The 16,487-nt window shown below is 39.1% G+C and overlaps 1 protein-coding gene across 17 annotated transcripts in view; it reads right to left on the bottom strand.

The window, feature by feature from the left end:
* tcf3b (transcription factor 3b) overlaps window positions 1–16,487 on the bottom strand; it is a 35,333-nt gene that overhangs the window by 10,127 nt on the left and 8,719 nt on the right. For all 17 annotated transcript variants that reach the window (XM_044130194.1, XM_044130193.1, XM_044130188.1 and 14 more), the window contains 5 exons: window positions 9,599–9,675; window positions 6,950–7,022; window positions 6,477–6,517; window positions 6,124–6,256; window positions 4,981–5,027 (listed from right to left, as the gene is read on the bottom strand). In XM_044130194.1, coding sequence (XP_043986129.1) covers window positions 4,981–5,027; window positions 6,124–6,256; window positions 6,477–6,517; window positions 6,950–7,022; window positions 9,599–9,675 — 371 coding nt within the window. The remainder of the gene's footprint in view (window positions 1–4,980; window positions 5,028–6,123; window positions 6,257–6,476; window positions 6,518–6,949; window positions 7,023–9,598; window positions 9,676–16,487) is intronic.

Raw genomic sequence — 16,487 nt, forward strand, 5'->3', positions numbered from 1 at the left:
CCCGCCTCTTCTAAAAAATCATGTCTTCATTTTTGAAACTTCATAGGTGCAGATATGGCCAGCCTCATCTGTGATGAGCAGGATTGAGCAACACTGTTAAGCAACCAACTGCAATATGGCTACCTAAGCTAATTACCCAACAAACATCACATTGTCAGACCTTCAGAGTTGATCTATAAAGAGGATAATGGAAAAAAGTTACAATTTTGAGTTTACGTTTCTGATTAAACGCTAAAAATAACCAATACAGTTTGTAGAAAACATTATTATAGGTAATATCAGTGTTACGTGATTTAATATATTTTCCTGGTGATAGATTAGTGGAAAGCCCACATACTCAAGAGTTTTAAAGACCTGGAATACAAGGAAAAAACAATTTCCTGCTGACTAAATTATTTTAGTTACCCATGGACAACTATTAAATTACAGTGGCCTAAAACGGCCACAAGATGGCATGAGGGAGTCTGCTGGAGGTGGAGGAGGAAGCGAGGCCAGCTCCTCGCCTGTAGAGGAGACCACAGTGGCCATGGCATGCTGGGTACAGCGACGGCTTGAATCCCAGTGCACAGTGAGCATTTCCTCTAGCTCCTAGGACCCCAGTGACATCGCACTGCCAGGCCCGCAGCCCCTCCCTGTAACACGCTCAGTATCAGCTCGCGCACATACCATGCATTTAGTGAGCCAACACACCCATTCATGCACAAACCAAAAAGCAATGCACTGAAAAACAAAGCTGAAATCCTGTGCATGAACATTGTTTCTAAATGTTGGCGAAACTAAAGTGGCAATGCAGACTGAGGATGGACACAGGAAGTCCCTGGTTTCCATTCACCCTCATGTGCCACTCACTCACTCACTCACTCACTCACTCACTCACTCACTCACTCACTCACTCCTCTTCCTCTGTACTACATGGCAGATACAGGAAAAGGGAAGAGAATGAAGGCTATGCTGCAAAGAATGCTAATCCAGAAAAGGGATTTTTTCTGTAATTTGATTTAACAAGGAGAAGTGGAAAGGGAATGGAGAGATGCACTTCTAATTACAGAGCCATCTGCCTGTTCCTGGACCGCATCCAACTCCACAGGCAGCTGGGCTGAGGAGAGGGAACGAGTGGAGGGAGAGAGAAATACAGAGAGCGAGCGAGAGCGAGAGAGAGAGATGGGGGCTGGGATCCAGTCAGCGAGAGAGACGGAAAGAGAGGGAGAGAGACGGGGAGAAACTGTGGTGGGTAGGGGGTGGTAAAGCGGCAAGGATGAGGATTGAGAGGGGAGAAAAAAAAATTAAGGTCCTGATGATATATGAAATGGGTGGAGAGATAAGGGGTGTTCAGGGGGACAGGGGACGGTAATCTAAATGACTTAAACAAAGCTTGATACGGCCAAGGGAGTGTGAAGGAAACGGGGGATTTAAAATGATCACGGTTAATTCGGGGGGAAACATGATGGAGATGGCTTCATTTAACAATAAGCTTTGAGTTGTTCTTTCACCGGGAACAATGTCCTGCGAATCCTGCTGCTCTAGACGGGAGAACAGAGCTGCACAATGACAGGCACTGCCGGGTAATTGTATTCTCAGGGAAGAAAGAGATTTATAGGGAAAAATCCTTAACTAATACGGGTTTAATGTGATTCAGGTTATGACCGTGTAAAGGCCTCTGCACACACACATGAAAAAAAAAAACAAAAAAAAAAAGGTTTATTGCTAAAGGTGGGGGAATTGATGAAGATTAACATCAAACTAACCTACAAGCGCTTATATTCAACCACAAAGGTTTGTGGGTAGGAAAAGGGACAACTAGGGCCCTGAAGAGAAACAAATATTTGTGAGTTTTTGCGAAATAAGCGGGGGAAGGGTTTACAGGAACCGAGTGAATGCATAAAGTTTTTGGATTCAAAGCAACGTTGTTCAAGCTATAAAAGTAGATAAAGAGGTAAATGGATAGTTCAGTAAGGTAAAAAAGAAAGGGAGGATAGTAGGAGGGTGGAAAGAGACCACAGGATCATCAGTCATTAATCTGGGCTCAGACACGGGGCTAAGAGGCCTCGCAAGCACTGCGCCTCACAACTGGGTCACTCGCAGGGGGGAGGCCCACCCAGGCCATCATGTGGTGTAGCGTAGGCGGAGGTGAGGCAGGGGTGGGGGGTTCACACAAACAGACATCTCATCATCATTCGCACCAAAACCCACACAGCCCCATCGTTCGTGTTACTAAAGAGAACGACGGAGGTTCAGAGAAGAAACAGAAAGTGTTGGCTAGACGGGGTTCACACTCGAACATCCGATGTAGAAAGTGCAAGAGCGTCCCAACGCACAGGTTTCTGAGGCCACTTCAACACAACGCCTACAGGTGGACGGTGGCAGCTGTGTTGCCAAACAGCAGCTTCACTCGTGTAAAACAACAAAACTTTTAACTACGGTGGCTTGAAGACCTCATCAGGTTTAGCTCTGTCCACACACTGAGCATAAACTAAATATACTCCATCCATCCATCCATCCATTTTCTGTTCACCCTTGTCCCTCAGAGGGATCGGGAGGGTTGCTGGTGGCTATCTCCAGCTAAATACACAACAAAAAATTTATGCAAACAGTTGGAGATGTTAGTGCTTTCCAAAAGCATTTGTAGCACTTTTCCACAACTTTGTTATCCTGCAAACACAAACTTCAGGGTTGCATAGAAATTTTAAGATAATCAAACAGAAACACGTTGCAAATCACAAGGGGCATTAAACATTCCTAAACAAAAATCCAAAAATCTACATGTACTAAATACATGTATTCATTTCCAAGTGACTGTATCAGAAGATCAATTTGCTCACCTTTCCACCTGTTCTCAACTTAGTTTAGATCTTTACTTAGACTAGGCCATTTTAACATGAAGCTGTTCACCCCATTGTGGCTCTATATGGATGTTTAAACTTGTCCTCCTAGCAGCTGAGTCTCTACCCTGCGCTTCAATCTTTTGTCACCTGTGACAGGCTTTCTTCAGGGACGGTTCTGCATTCAGCTCTGGTTCAGCATGATGCTGCTCTAGAAACAATGTGTTCAGGATTTAGTCCAGTGCTAGTTTGTTTTTTGTTGCTTTTTTTGCAGATGCGGTAAGTGCACTCGTCTTTCTAGGTTCCAGTCTAGAAAGACAATATTCTCTCCATTCCTCAGGTTTGGGATACTGTATTACAACCTTACCCCTCATAAAGTATCTCAACATCTTCATCACTGACCTGCCTGCTGTTTCTTAAGCCTTAATGATGTCATTTGTTCAGAAATGTTCTCACAGACCTCGGAGAGTAAACTGCACATAGGCAAACACTATTTAATAATTGGGTCACTTCTCAGTACAGCTGGTAGCAACTGAGTACCGGGGTGTAGCAGGATGAAGTGAGCTCAATTCAAGACACATGCAAATAATGCAACATTTTTTTTTTTTTTTTATTTAAAACATTTAATTTAGAGCTTTGTATCAAAATGCTTAAAATTAAACATTATCAGGAAAATAAATCGGAAGAAATTACAATTTTAGATTTAATCGTGCAGCTCACTGTTACCAGAGAACTTCAGAAGCACAAATAGAACGTCTTAGTGAAAGTACAGCAGTTCATCGTAATGAATATTCAGACTGGATTAACAAAAAAGATCCAACTAACAACCTGCTAGTCCAGGGGTGGGTTGGCAGTTCTAATCCTGCATGTTGTAGGTCTACACACACCTGATTACAACCAATCAATTCTTTCCTCCTCCAGCGTTCTGCATGACCCTACTAATGACCCACTCATGCAAATCAGGTGTGTTCAAGCAGCAAAACATGCAGGACACCGGCCCACAAGGACTTTAAGTCATTGTGTGTTAGGGTTAACACTCAAGTGTCCTACAAACTTAAAAAGGAAATCCACTAACTAATCCTTAAGACATTTTAGAATCAATGTGAGCTGAAAAAAATGGGCGAAGCTTGTGTTTTTGCTTACTTCATTTTGATTTGTAGATTTTCCAACTAAAAGCACGGTTTTTGTTGTAAACCGTTTAAGCAGACAGGCTGAGTATGAGTATACACGTCAAACCTGAAATGCGACTCTGATTCATGAATGGGCATGAACCTGATTCAGTTCAATAAAATGAGTAACGGTGACTTGTATTTGCAGCTATGTGCGGCTGCCGTCATCCTCCCATCGGCTGCTATTACCTCTGGGCACACTGACAGAAAATGACACAAGTTACAGTCAGGCATGCCATCACTAGAAACTTTATCCTGCTTGGACGAGAGCAGAAGTTTTGAGAGATTTAAGATGTTAAATGATAATCATGAGCTTATCTATGTTACCACATTATGAACTGTAGGAGTAAATGAAGCATTTTTAGGAGAATGACTTTAAAGTCAAATACAATGCTTACATTTACACAAAAAAGAACAACTTCGATAGCTGAAAACCTTCATCCTACCAGGGCTCCTACATATTATTAATGTGAATATGCCTGATTTTTTCCAGACTTAACTTGTGTTTTGTTGTTTTAGGAAAACAGAAAGAAATAAAACTAGAAAGGGAGAAAATGTGAATATTTTTACAATCATTCAATATATCTTTATAAATATTCATCTAGCTCTAGAAAACACTGAAAATCAAATGTTATACTTTTCCAGACAGCATAGGAACCATGTTCTACATGTTCAACCAGTTCAGAACAGGCTGTTGAAAGAAATCAGTTCATAAATTTGTCAAACTACTACCAGATAAGATAAAAGTGCCCGACTGCATGGAAGACAAGCATCTCAAACACCATTTAAGACCACCTGACTGCAGCAACAACCACAACAATGACGTGACTGGCAGCTCTCTGAGTGTATGTCTGAGCAGACGGTCTTTACTCCTGTCTGCTACAGGACGGCTCAATGCGGGGCGGGGGAGCCGCAGGATACACACGCAGAAAAGAAAACGGGCAACTGGCTGTGAGGCTGAGGAGATCAGAAGAGAAGAAAAGAGTTCTCACCGAAGACGGCAGGCCAGGGGGTTTCCGAATTTTCTTTGGCTGGGTCTCTGTAGACAGAGCATTTAAATAAAAAAAAATATATAAAAAAAAATCACAACAGAATAATAGTTTTGAAAAAAATAAGAACTGCAAACATAAATTAAATTTAAGCAAAAATTATGCAAGCTCATGTGCCGAGTTACGTCCTTGATCCAGCTTCAGCAATTCTGAACAAGCTGTCGCAAGTGTGTCAGTGACAAAGTGTTTCTCTTTTTTCATCTACAACCAGAGTAAAGCTGATTAAAAATATATTTACCTCTAGTAAAAGACACACAGTAAAATAGCCGCTACTATTTGGATTTTAAGACAAGCATTTATTTAAATAAATTTGGGTTGAATCTCTTTTCGTCCCATTTGTTTTTACTGCGGTATATTTTCTTTGGTGTTCTCCATTTATAATTAAATATGAGCAAAACAAAAAAAAAAAAAAACTGAAAAAGAACACCGTCTCCCTGGATGTATTATGAACATATAGTCATGGTGAAATAAATACAAGTACAAAGTAGAAATGAATTAATCACTCAAACAGTTTGTTCATAATTGACTGATAGATGACGAGCAGGTCGGTTAAAAGTCATAAAACTATAAAGGCATTGAGCCACAGTGTGTAGATTGATGCCCTTTGTATTGTGTTTAAGAAAACTTGGTTAACTGCATAAAAAAGAAAGATATTGTAATTTTTTTATTTAAATATACTATACACCTATAGTATATTTATGTCATTATCATTATCTAAACAAATGTAAATACAATAAAGAAAATGTATAAAATCAATAGGGCATAATTGGTAGATTTTTTTGTTACATATTAATTTATTCTGCAGTACTGATATGCACTTCCTTGAAATATAACGGCATATTAAAACATCTCAAATCGGTTTATACTGCAGTCTCGGATCTTTAAGTGGATAATTTTAACTAAGTATCAAGGGACGAGGGAAGAGATGGGTTTTATCTTTTGATCAAATCTGGTAAATATGTAATCATAACATTTGGAAAACAGACTTTGACATCTTTATGTGGGGAAAAAAAAGGAAAAAAAAATCAAAGCTCTACTAGCACAAAGAATGTTTAACGTTTTTTTTTTGTTTTTTTTTCCATTTACCTAACCCTCCTTCAGGCGGCCTTCTCCGGGGGTTGTTAGGATATGATGGATAAAACTGAGAGCCTGACTTTATGCCAGAGGGAGACAAAGCATCTGGGCTGGGCATTGCTATGTCACTTGGAAATAAACCAGGCTAGAAACAGAGAGAGCAAATCTTTTACCAACAACATGCATGGGAAAGAACAACAAAAAACGTCAACTTCTCTTCTAAGAAACAAAGACGGTTGTAAATTCAAAGAGTCTGAAAAGAGAACCGAGAAAATGGAGCTTCCTTTAGCAATTCAGCTCTGAAGGTAGTTTCTACTTGTATGGCCTGTCAGAAACATGCAAGGACTGTGAACGGTGGAACATACCTGGCTTACAAAGGGAGTGTACGGTGGCCTCTCGTTTTTACCTACAAGGAAAAAACATGCTTAAATTTTGGCGTAATTAGAACAGATTGCTCAAAAACACATGGATGCAATGATGTGTGATAACAGAAATGAAAAGTAGGTTTTCATAAATAGAAACTGTTCAGGGAGGCCTTCCCCCTTTTTCAATACGCTCAGCTGCATAAAGCTGCCCGCCAGACAAAACCCCAGGGAGGGTTTCTGCTTCAGCACCCTAACATCCCCAACCCTCAACGGATGAACACAGACACACACACACACACACACATATACAAACATATATAGGACTGTGAATGCAGGCACACACACGTTTCACTACCAAACTATTTTTGTAGTCAAAAAGTACAAATTGCTATGTAATCAAAAGGATTGACAGAAAAAAATGTAGGGTCAGAAAATTAGGCAGTAGCTGTAGAAAAGTAAATTAAAGGACATACCTGCAATCCCTGAACTAATAAATGGGGAGGACAAGCCTTCATGTTCATTGAAGTGGGATCCCTCTCCGTAGCTCTGTAGGATCAACGGTACAGAATATAACTCAGGTTCAAGTCTCAATGTCTGAATAAATTTGTGTTTTTAAGAACAAGTCAAGTCTGAAGTTTATCACAGACAGTGATAAATGTTGTTCAGACTGTTTAATGCCAGCATTTATGTAGGTTTGTTGTGCATTCATAATGGTTGAGCTGCTGTGACAATTTCTCATGTTGCCAGACATGCTGGTAAAAAAAAAATTAACTGATATAAAGATAAGAACTACGAGCAACAACATTAAGCCCCATCACATCTTTAAAGTATGTGTGTTGTTTTTTGAGCACTCCAGTTCTCTATGGTGTCTGGTTTGGAGTTAACAATGTTCTGCTGCGTCAGGACAAGACCCATACTCTCACCATGGTGTCAACATCTTGATCTTTAGGATCAACTGACCATCAGAAAATTAAACTGTGATGCTCCTTATGTGTCCTGAAGTGGTCAGATGATTATTAATCAATTAATCAGACAGTAGGTCAAACCAGAGTTTCACTTTCAGCTTCTACCAGCCTGCATACCGAGGTGAGCAATGTCTCCAATAATTTATTATTCTGTTTTTTCAGGTCAAGTTGATTCCTGGGAATTATTTGAAATAGAGTATAATAATTACCTAACTACAAATGTAAATATGTATTTATGTTGTAAAAAAAACTTAGTAAAAGTTTAATTTCTGCCAGATAAATATACTAAAGAATCCCCAAAACAAATACCTTTCATTATGAAGTATCATTAATGTATTTGCATTCATATATTTAAGGCTTCATAGTCTCTGAACTCAAATATACCACTTCCACTTTCCATTGCGCAGCATGCCGTATTTAAATGTTTTAATTATTTGTACTTTGCAATTGTCCTCAAGAATACCGTAATTTCTGTGGACTATTGATTGCTACTTTTTTCACAGGTTTTGAACAGAGTGGCTTAAACAATGATGTTGCTAATATATGGATCATCAAAGGGTTTCGACAGGCTGGACTGCTGTGTGATGAAGAGGACAGCACAAGCTCAAGGGCAAATTTGCCTCGAAACGAAAGTGACATTGAGAGCAACAACGAAAGACAGACTGAGGAAGTGCGTGACAAAGTAATTTTGATGCTTTTCTATTCTGACACCAAAAGGATGACTTTAATAATTTTAGTGCACTGGAGGAAGATGAATAATGGCAATCTATGACTTTTCCTGGTAGGCTGCTATTTTTTAAGCATCCATACTACAGGCACTGCTTGGAAAAAGCATTTATGGTATGTATTTGTGTGTCTTACCGGGATGTATTTCATAAAAAGTAAAAATCTTTTAGGGCAAGTATCATGTTAAAACATGAACACCTGCGGCATATAGATATCCTATCCTATAGACACCTATAACGGTAATTTTTTTTCTCTCTTTTAAAATTACTGGATGTGCTTTATATTCAGATGTGCTCAACAGTCCTGAAATTATGGTAAAAACAATACAAGCTACAAGCTTCAAAGTAAACCCAGTAAACTTAAACATAAAGAGGAAAGGACAGTGTGGTTAGCAAATGCAAGAGAAAATTGAACATGTGAAAAGAAAACCCAGAAGAGTTTTCATTTTGAGGATACTGAAAGTGTCTCTGTAATGATGCTTGGAAAATAACATGTCAGATGAAAGTGTAGAAGAAAATATGCACATTTCTATCAGTGCTGTATTTTTACTGTTAATAATAGCTCAATGGTAGCATAAAAAAACAAAACATGTAAGCTCCTATTAACTCCTTTTACTGGATGCTACTGTCAAGAAACATTACAGAGCTAAAATGTGCTGTGTGTAACGTTACCATGACTACCAGCCATTTGTGTACACTATGGTAATTCAGAAGGACAAGAATCGCTGAAATGATGCACAATTACTATCTTACGTTAATATCTAATTACACTCAACAGATTCTTATTGATTCTAGAGTCTTAGGAGCAAGAGAGCAAGCCAAGTCTGAAGTCTTTTTGCGTCTTAACCAGAACTGGAATCCAAGCTACCGAGTTGACTCCCCATCCCTGATAACATGCAGAGGGCAACACGTCTAAATACGGAGCCATCCTCATGTTGTCAGTTTTCCTATGTACCTTAGCAGTTATCTTCCCTCGGTTTCTCTTTCTAGCTAACGGGAGCAATGCCAAACAAATCTGAATCAGCTCGAGGGATTCAGACTGACTTTCTTAATTATCAACTTGTGGTAATCAAAGCTTTCTGCATCTATTTCACCCCCTGTACTTTGTATTTACAGACCGGTGCCAAGACAGTTAGGCTGGATGTGAAGCTGCAATTACCGCTGGGCTTCAACAGAGGTTCTGAGCTACAAGGGTGCTTGCCAATGCAGGATCCTGGGCCAAGGTTATTAGGTGGAAAGCAAAAAGAAAAAAAAAAAACTACCACTGCAAATCATATATGGCACACTGCTGTGGCAGTTTTCAGGAGGGAGGCTGTGCATTTTCAGTTCTGGTTGTGTGATTAAATGAATACATGTGAGGGTGTCAGTATCAAAGCATCTGTTATTACTCCTTAGATATGCAATTTTAAATTCAGGTGCGACTTGATCTTACCCGTCCTTGGGTGGTGAATGAGGGACTGTTCTGTTCTGTGGAGCCCCAGGATCCAGAGCCACTGCGCTCATCTATTGCTGGGAAGAAAAAAAGACGTTGAGTTACAAACAGTGACAAGTTAGACACAAACCTGTAATTCAAAACAGGGTTAATATTAAGAAAATATAATGAGACTATTAATAATATGCAAGAAAAACATGTTTAAAATGCTGTACAATGTTCCCATTAGAGTTAATTATGGTTGCTGAATACCATAAAATTAACCATTTACTTCCTAATGTAATGCATGAGGTACAATGTTATCTATGTCACATTTAATTATTCCAAGTAAATTTCACCCAAACAAAGCAAAATGTGAAGGAAAAGACTGAAGCATAATGGTAGAGGTAAAGAAAGAATTCAAGTGTGGCACAAAGAAAACACAGTCGAAGACTGGTGGAGCAGAAAACTCCAAAATACCCCCATCATCCCCTTCTCCCTGTCTAATGCACTAATGCTATCCAGGCTCTCTGGAGACACAAGGCTTAATTGCATGCTGATTTGCATAATTGTGCATATTAATGCAGTTTCCTTATGAATATTCATACTGCGCCTTTGATTTTTGCCTAATTAAAAAAATGTGTGTGAGAAAGCAAAGCAGCGAGCGAGTGGAAGGAGAAAGCAAGGAGACGAAACGAGAGGGAGGCAGGCAGTCAGGAAGGGGAGTGAGACGGGGTCTGGGTGAGATCAGCAGCCTGGTTGACGAGTGAGAATGAGCGATGAGGCTAACAGAGCGGTGCAAGCACCTACACACGCTGCGACAGCCGTGATCTATGGGGCCGATGCCAGTGGCATGAAGAATCAGGTGAACGGGGAGGAGAGAGGGACCTTACAGGATCAGCCGTGCCCACCTTCAGATCGGCTCTAATACAGACCTGCACTCATCAGGTGATGAGCATACTGCTAAATTAGGTTGACAGATTTTGTATGGAGACACTTCAGGTAAAGCTTGTTGCCAAGAGACACTACAGTAAAAGCAAATTGGCAAGGGAAAAAAAAATCTACAACAAAGGGTAAACATGTGCAGTGAAAGATGTTTGCAAGACAAAGTATTTCATATTTACCAAAAGAAAAAATGTTAAGTAATACACAAACATCATGTAACTGTCAACTAACCAGGTCAACGAAGCCAACAAGCCCCCTCCCCACCCACTCATGTTTACAGCTATTTCCAAAGAACTATTCATCCACCTATGATTCCCCCATTTGGCCAACAGGGGTGCAGAGCACAGAGTGAAAGCACTGTGCAGGGGAAGTCTGACAACATTGTTTCACACTTACTGGAGTAATTAACTTGAAGGCAATTAAAACAAGGTGGAGAGCTGCGGAGGTGGCACTGACGCCTATGAGAGCTCCAACCATGCCAGAACAGAGATTCTTCTATTGTTATCCCGTGTCAAATCAAATCATTGCAAACAATGGGGAAAAACAGAATACCTAAAAGCTATTCATATTCTTTTAATTTATAAGTAATAATACAACACTGATCCCTGCAAAAAAGAGATTGTTTTGATATTTAGATTTTGCTGCTTTTGCAAATCTAAACAGTTGAACTCTGGTGGGAAAAAAAAAGCTCTTCACCTCAAGCAAGTCAGTTAAAAAAATTCAAAATAAATGCTGCAAGAATCTTGATAGGGGATGAATGCTAAAAAAAAATAAAAAATTTAGAGTCTCTTTATGGTGCACATCTCAAAAGTTACACAACGTAAAAGCATAAAATTTATTTCTATTTTACATTTCATAAAAATATAAGTTATATTGACATTTCCCCAATGCTCTCAATCAACTGAAAAATCTCAATTTGCATTATAGTAATCAAACCCTTAGCTGGTGACCAGCTTTTTGTTTCTTACCCCCAGTACTAAGACCTCTTATGTGAACTCTCAACTCAGGCTGGAGTCCTTCCTTCAAATCACCCTAATCTTTAGCTTCCTCCCCAGAATCTCTAATAGATTCAAGACTCTCTGGGCCTACATTACTTCCAGTCAAAGAAACACATTTGACTGGAAGTGAAGTTAAAAAAATAACTTCAAGGTATGAATGATTAGGGGATAAATCATAGTTGGGCAACAACCGGTCGCTGACAGGTCAAAACTGCCTAGTTTTCTAGTAATCATCAAGCAGACATGTACCAAAACTAAAAATGTATACATTTTTCCCAGTGAACCCATCCACAAACATCAACAAGTATCCCTGAGTAGGGAGGTGTTCTTACAGATAGAAAATATATCTTAATACCAGAGCAATATGTCATGTAGTAACTTAAATCCAAATTTCTGTTAAAACTTCCAAAAAGATCAACAAAAGATACTTTATCATCCCCAAACACAAAAATGCATGGCTACTAAAAATCAATTTATATGTTTACAACATACAAATATTATTTTTGGCTAAATGGAAGAGAAAAAAATTACCAAAAGCCATCAGGGCAATAATGTATTTTCCATCTCCAAGAATATGTGAAAAAACTCACGAGAATACCCCATTTCTAAACTGTACAAGCCTCAAGCTTCCCTACCTTCCAGTTTCAGTTTCACTCCCATGTTAGTACATTTAGCACATTAGCCATTTTCTTCAGTTCAGTCTACAAATAGGTTTACTTACCTATAATTGAAATGGATAAAAATGTTAATAAATGTTTAATTTTAAGGTTTTACAATTTGCTTTAAATTACAGAAGTGATGTTTGAATTTACGTAGCGTTCCTTAAATGCACAATGAAGCTGTCTGTGAACTCCAGCTTGTTTATAAGTTCACAACTTTAATGCATCTCTAATCTGTGGAAAACATCCTTACTAAAGTTTGTTCAAGTATCTTTTTCAAAGTCGTGGTCAGGCTGGAGATGTTCTATCATGTAAAGCTGGTGCAGAGGCGAGCGCTAATGCTGCGGTGGCTAGCCACTGAAAAAAAGACTAAGCAAGTATGGCCAACATATTCTTAATTGGGCATTTGTTGCCTGTTTTATAAAATAGTAGACAGGCCAGGTTATGATTCCCCAACAGGCCAGTAATAACCAGCATCAAGGTTTAGCAAAATTTTAAAGTTACCACTTCTTCAACTTGAGTGATTTCAATGCAGACAGAATGATCAGGTTTTTTTTCCCCAACTATAAAGTAGCAGAGCTCTGCCCCTCTTCTACCTGCTGCTGCAAATTGTTGCTCAACTGGAAAGAAGGTTACTACATTTCCGTAATAACACTGAAATCAGTGTTTTTTTATTTCAAAATGTACCTGGGTTTCAGTCGGTGTTTAGTTTATTTTTTTATTTTTTAGTTTATTTACTTTATTTGACTGAGCCTTTGTGATGTAGTTTCAAAACCCTCTTGCTTTTTCACACACCTGAAATGGGTTTCAGTTGTTGGGGGGGGGTGGGAAATTTAATCACTGTTAAAAAAAGTTTTGTCATACCTTTGGCCTGGTTTTTGCTCAGAAAAGATTGACAAAAACCATTAAAAAAAAACATTTCGTTACCAAAACCAACTTTGCTACAGTTTTCCCTTCCTTACGGGAAGCACAAATTTGACTGTTTGAAAATATTTCCAGTCATGAAAAAACCCACAAGCCCCACCCTTTACTTTTATTACGACTTCAGGCTCTATGTAAACAAATAGTGTCACTAATTAACCAGATGATATCAGCTCGTTATACTGGTTTTACAGAGGTTTTATAGAGAGGAAATGCAAACAAAAGCACAATGTTAGTAAGTATATAAGAAGTGAAAACTAATCCTAAATTTAGCAATTGTTCATTTTCTGTTTAGTTATGACTATATATAAAAGTAAAATAACTCAAAATGTGAATGGTATGAATAGGATTATTCTAACTCTAATTTTGAAAATTAAATAAGAGTTATATACTTATGTTAAATTTGCATTTGAATGCAGTCAAACTGTAGTATTTTTAGACAAAATTTTTATACTTTCATGTTCTTGCCCCAACAATAATGAGAAAATGAACAAAATAGGAACTTCATTTCTTGTTTATTCAGTAGAAAGATTAAGAATTAAGACTGACCTGATTTTATATCACTTTAAGAATAAATCAAACAACTTCACTAGAAATTATATTCTCTAATTTATATCTTATATTAAATTGAAAAAATAATGTACAGACATGTCCAATAATCCAAGACCGAAAGAGTTTACGTTTTAGGATGCTTAGAGCTGTGAAAACTAAATATAATAAAATGTGGCGCAAGTGATGAGAAAAATTTGAATAATTGCAGCAAAGTTGTATTAATTTTAATTGTCGTTTTTTAAAATTAACATAAATAAAATTCAGAGGTTTGGTTTGTTTACAAGTCGTCTGAATCTTCCTAGACTTCGGCTTAGCTTGTTTGATTGTACTCGCATGGAAAGACAAATACTGACTGAAAACCAGAGCCCAGAAAAATATTTATTTTTCTGAACCTCAAAGCTTTCTCATGGCTGCAGGCTCAGAAGACATGTAATTTTGCTGAAGACGGAAGCCACTCGCCTTTTAGATTTTTTGTTTTGCCAATCTATTTTTGTACAAGACCTTTGTAATGTGGACAGAAACATATGAAGAAAATGCAGCCGGGAAAACGGTGAGAATGTAAAAGGTTAAAGGCAAAGTTGTTAAAAAGAAACACCAGATGTGTAAATTCAGTTGTTTTTTAGTGATCGACAGGAAGCAAGCCTGTCATGTCCCTCGTATTTGTGTTGTTTGTGTGAGGGAGGGGGGTTGGAGACGTTGCCAGCAGCTGCAGAGGTGACTGAGGGGACGCCTGCCTGAAGGCTTGCGGGGCTTAGCCAACTCCCACCACTCACCGTCACACTCTGCCTCCCCTACTCCTCAAACATCCCACAGTTCTTACCACTCCTCTCCTCTACTCCTTCCCTCTTGCCTCTGCTCCACACAAGACACCCCACCCTTCTCTACTCTACACGCACAGGCCACTGAGGAAGAGAGAAGGACGCCTAATGCAATTAGCACCCCTCTGAGCACTTTTGTGTTGATGAATAGAGGTGGTCTGGTGGGCCACTAGGCTGCTCGCTACCGTTCCCGCGCTGCTGGGTCTCTGAATATACAAGCTGGCTGGCTGACGTCAGAGATGGACATTGTTTTGTGATGGTCATCATTTCTGCAACAAATGAGTTTCCTGGCCTCGGGGAACAGAGCAGTGTTAGCAAGAAAACATTGGAGCAGGGCTTCAAATAAGCATTTGAATAGAAGTGAACATAATCACCCCTTTTATTTAAGTACACATAATAAATGTGGGATTAAATATAGTAAGGGGGTGTAATAGAAACACAAACAAAAAAAGACAAAAAAATCACTTGGGTCAGACTCTACACGTGTTAGCACTTTGACTCTGGAGTTATTAAAGAGTACCTGCAGAATCTCCTGATGTTAAAGGTGACAGCTTTAAGTATCACATTATAATGGGTGTCAATGACCAAGGGCCACACTTTAGGACATGAGGAGGAGGGAGGAATTAACTCCTCACTGCTGAGTAATTGCCTGCTGTAACAGAAACAAACAGAATCCTGCCTTCCCCGGTCTGATCCCCCTATTCAACAAGCTCTCCTTCTCCACTCTGCCCACTCGCTGCATGCTGGGCCAGTTTAAGAGGCTGTGAGCTGGGGGTGAGGCATATTGTCTCAGACTTGAGCCATTTCCTGCAGATCAGTGGGGGTAAGAACCCTGTGCTGTGTTGGGGGAGGAGTGTTTTACACTTCAGGGTGGGGGGAGTTGTTTCAAGTCCATAAGCCCCCTTCTTTGCCTTTGTTCCTCAGCGGCCAACTTCTCACTCTGGGGAACTGGAGAGTGTGACTCGATTTCACACACCAGGCTGGCACGGTGACAGAGGAACGAAAGCAACACGACTTACTAATAACCTTCAGGATGATGGGAACGGCGGCTCGGGGCTTTGAGGATGCCTGCATGTGTTCTCAGAAAGTTTCAGCTTCAAACTGCGCAGATTACGCAAGTTTGGTGGAAGAGTTTGTAACACCTCAATAAACGTAAGCGTCTTCCCTGAAGCTACTTTGTGAAAATATGCAAGAACTGCATTTTTTGGAAAAAACAATAAAAAATCTCATCAGCTCTAAAGAAGCACAAATCGATCTGGCAGACATGGTAATAAACCAGTTTTCTTTTATAGCCACTGATCGGTGATCAACAGGTCAAATACTGCAGATCTTTTTCCTATTCGTTAAATGCATGGAAACAAGGATCTGAGTATCTTTCATCTATATATGCACCAGCCAACAGAAAGTTCTTTAATCCACTTTTTAAAAGTTTTCTAAAATGAGAAACATATTGTTTAATGCATAAGTGAAGATACTTGCTTAATATCTTTGTTTTGTGTTTCATACAAAACAGACACAAATAATAAAAGTCCTCCAGCACCTGTTTGCCTATCTTATGTTGAAGGGCAGAATAACAAAGAGGCATTATTGTTCTATTCCTATTGAATAAAACTCAACTAGAGTCATTCATGTCAATTTCTAAGTGTGGCATAGAAAACCACCTAAAACTGACTTTAAATTTCTTAAATATGACAATAAACCTGCAATTTCTTCTAGAATATTTGGATTAAGTTTAAAGAATCACTGTGTCACATGTGGCTCTGGAGGTGAGCTCTCACATAAAACAGGAAATTATTGTAATTCTCTTGAAAAGAGAGGGACATTTAAATGTTTTTTTCCAGCTAAATTGAAAGCTGTGACTAGATGGGCACCGAAAATGTGTTTAACATGTGTTTTTCTGATTGAAGAGGCGAGTGTGATATCAAAACCTGCATGAGTTAAAGCGAAACCGTATGACAGATAACCACAAAGCCCAAGATGAAAAATTACAGGTATGAAGTTGGTGAGTTGACCTTTC

This window comes from Gambusia affinis, linkage group LG10 (assembly GCF_019740435.1).
Source record: "Gambusia affinis linkage group LG10, SWU_Gaff_1.0, whole genome shotgun sequence".
In the NCBI taxonomy this organism is placed as follows: Eukaryota; Metazoa; Chordata; class Actinopteri; order Cyprinodontiformes; family Poeciliidae; genus Gambusia; species Gambusia affinis.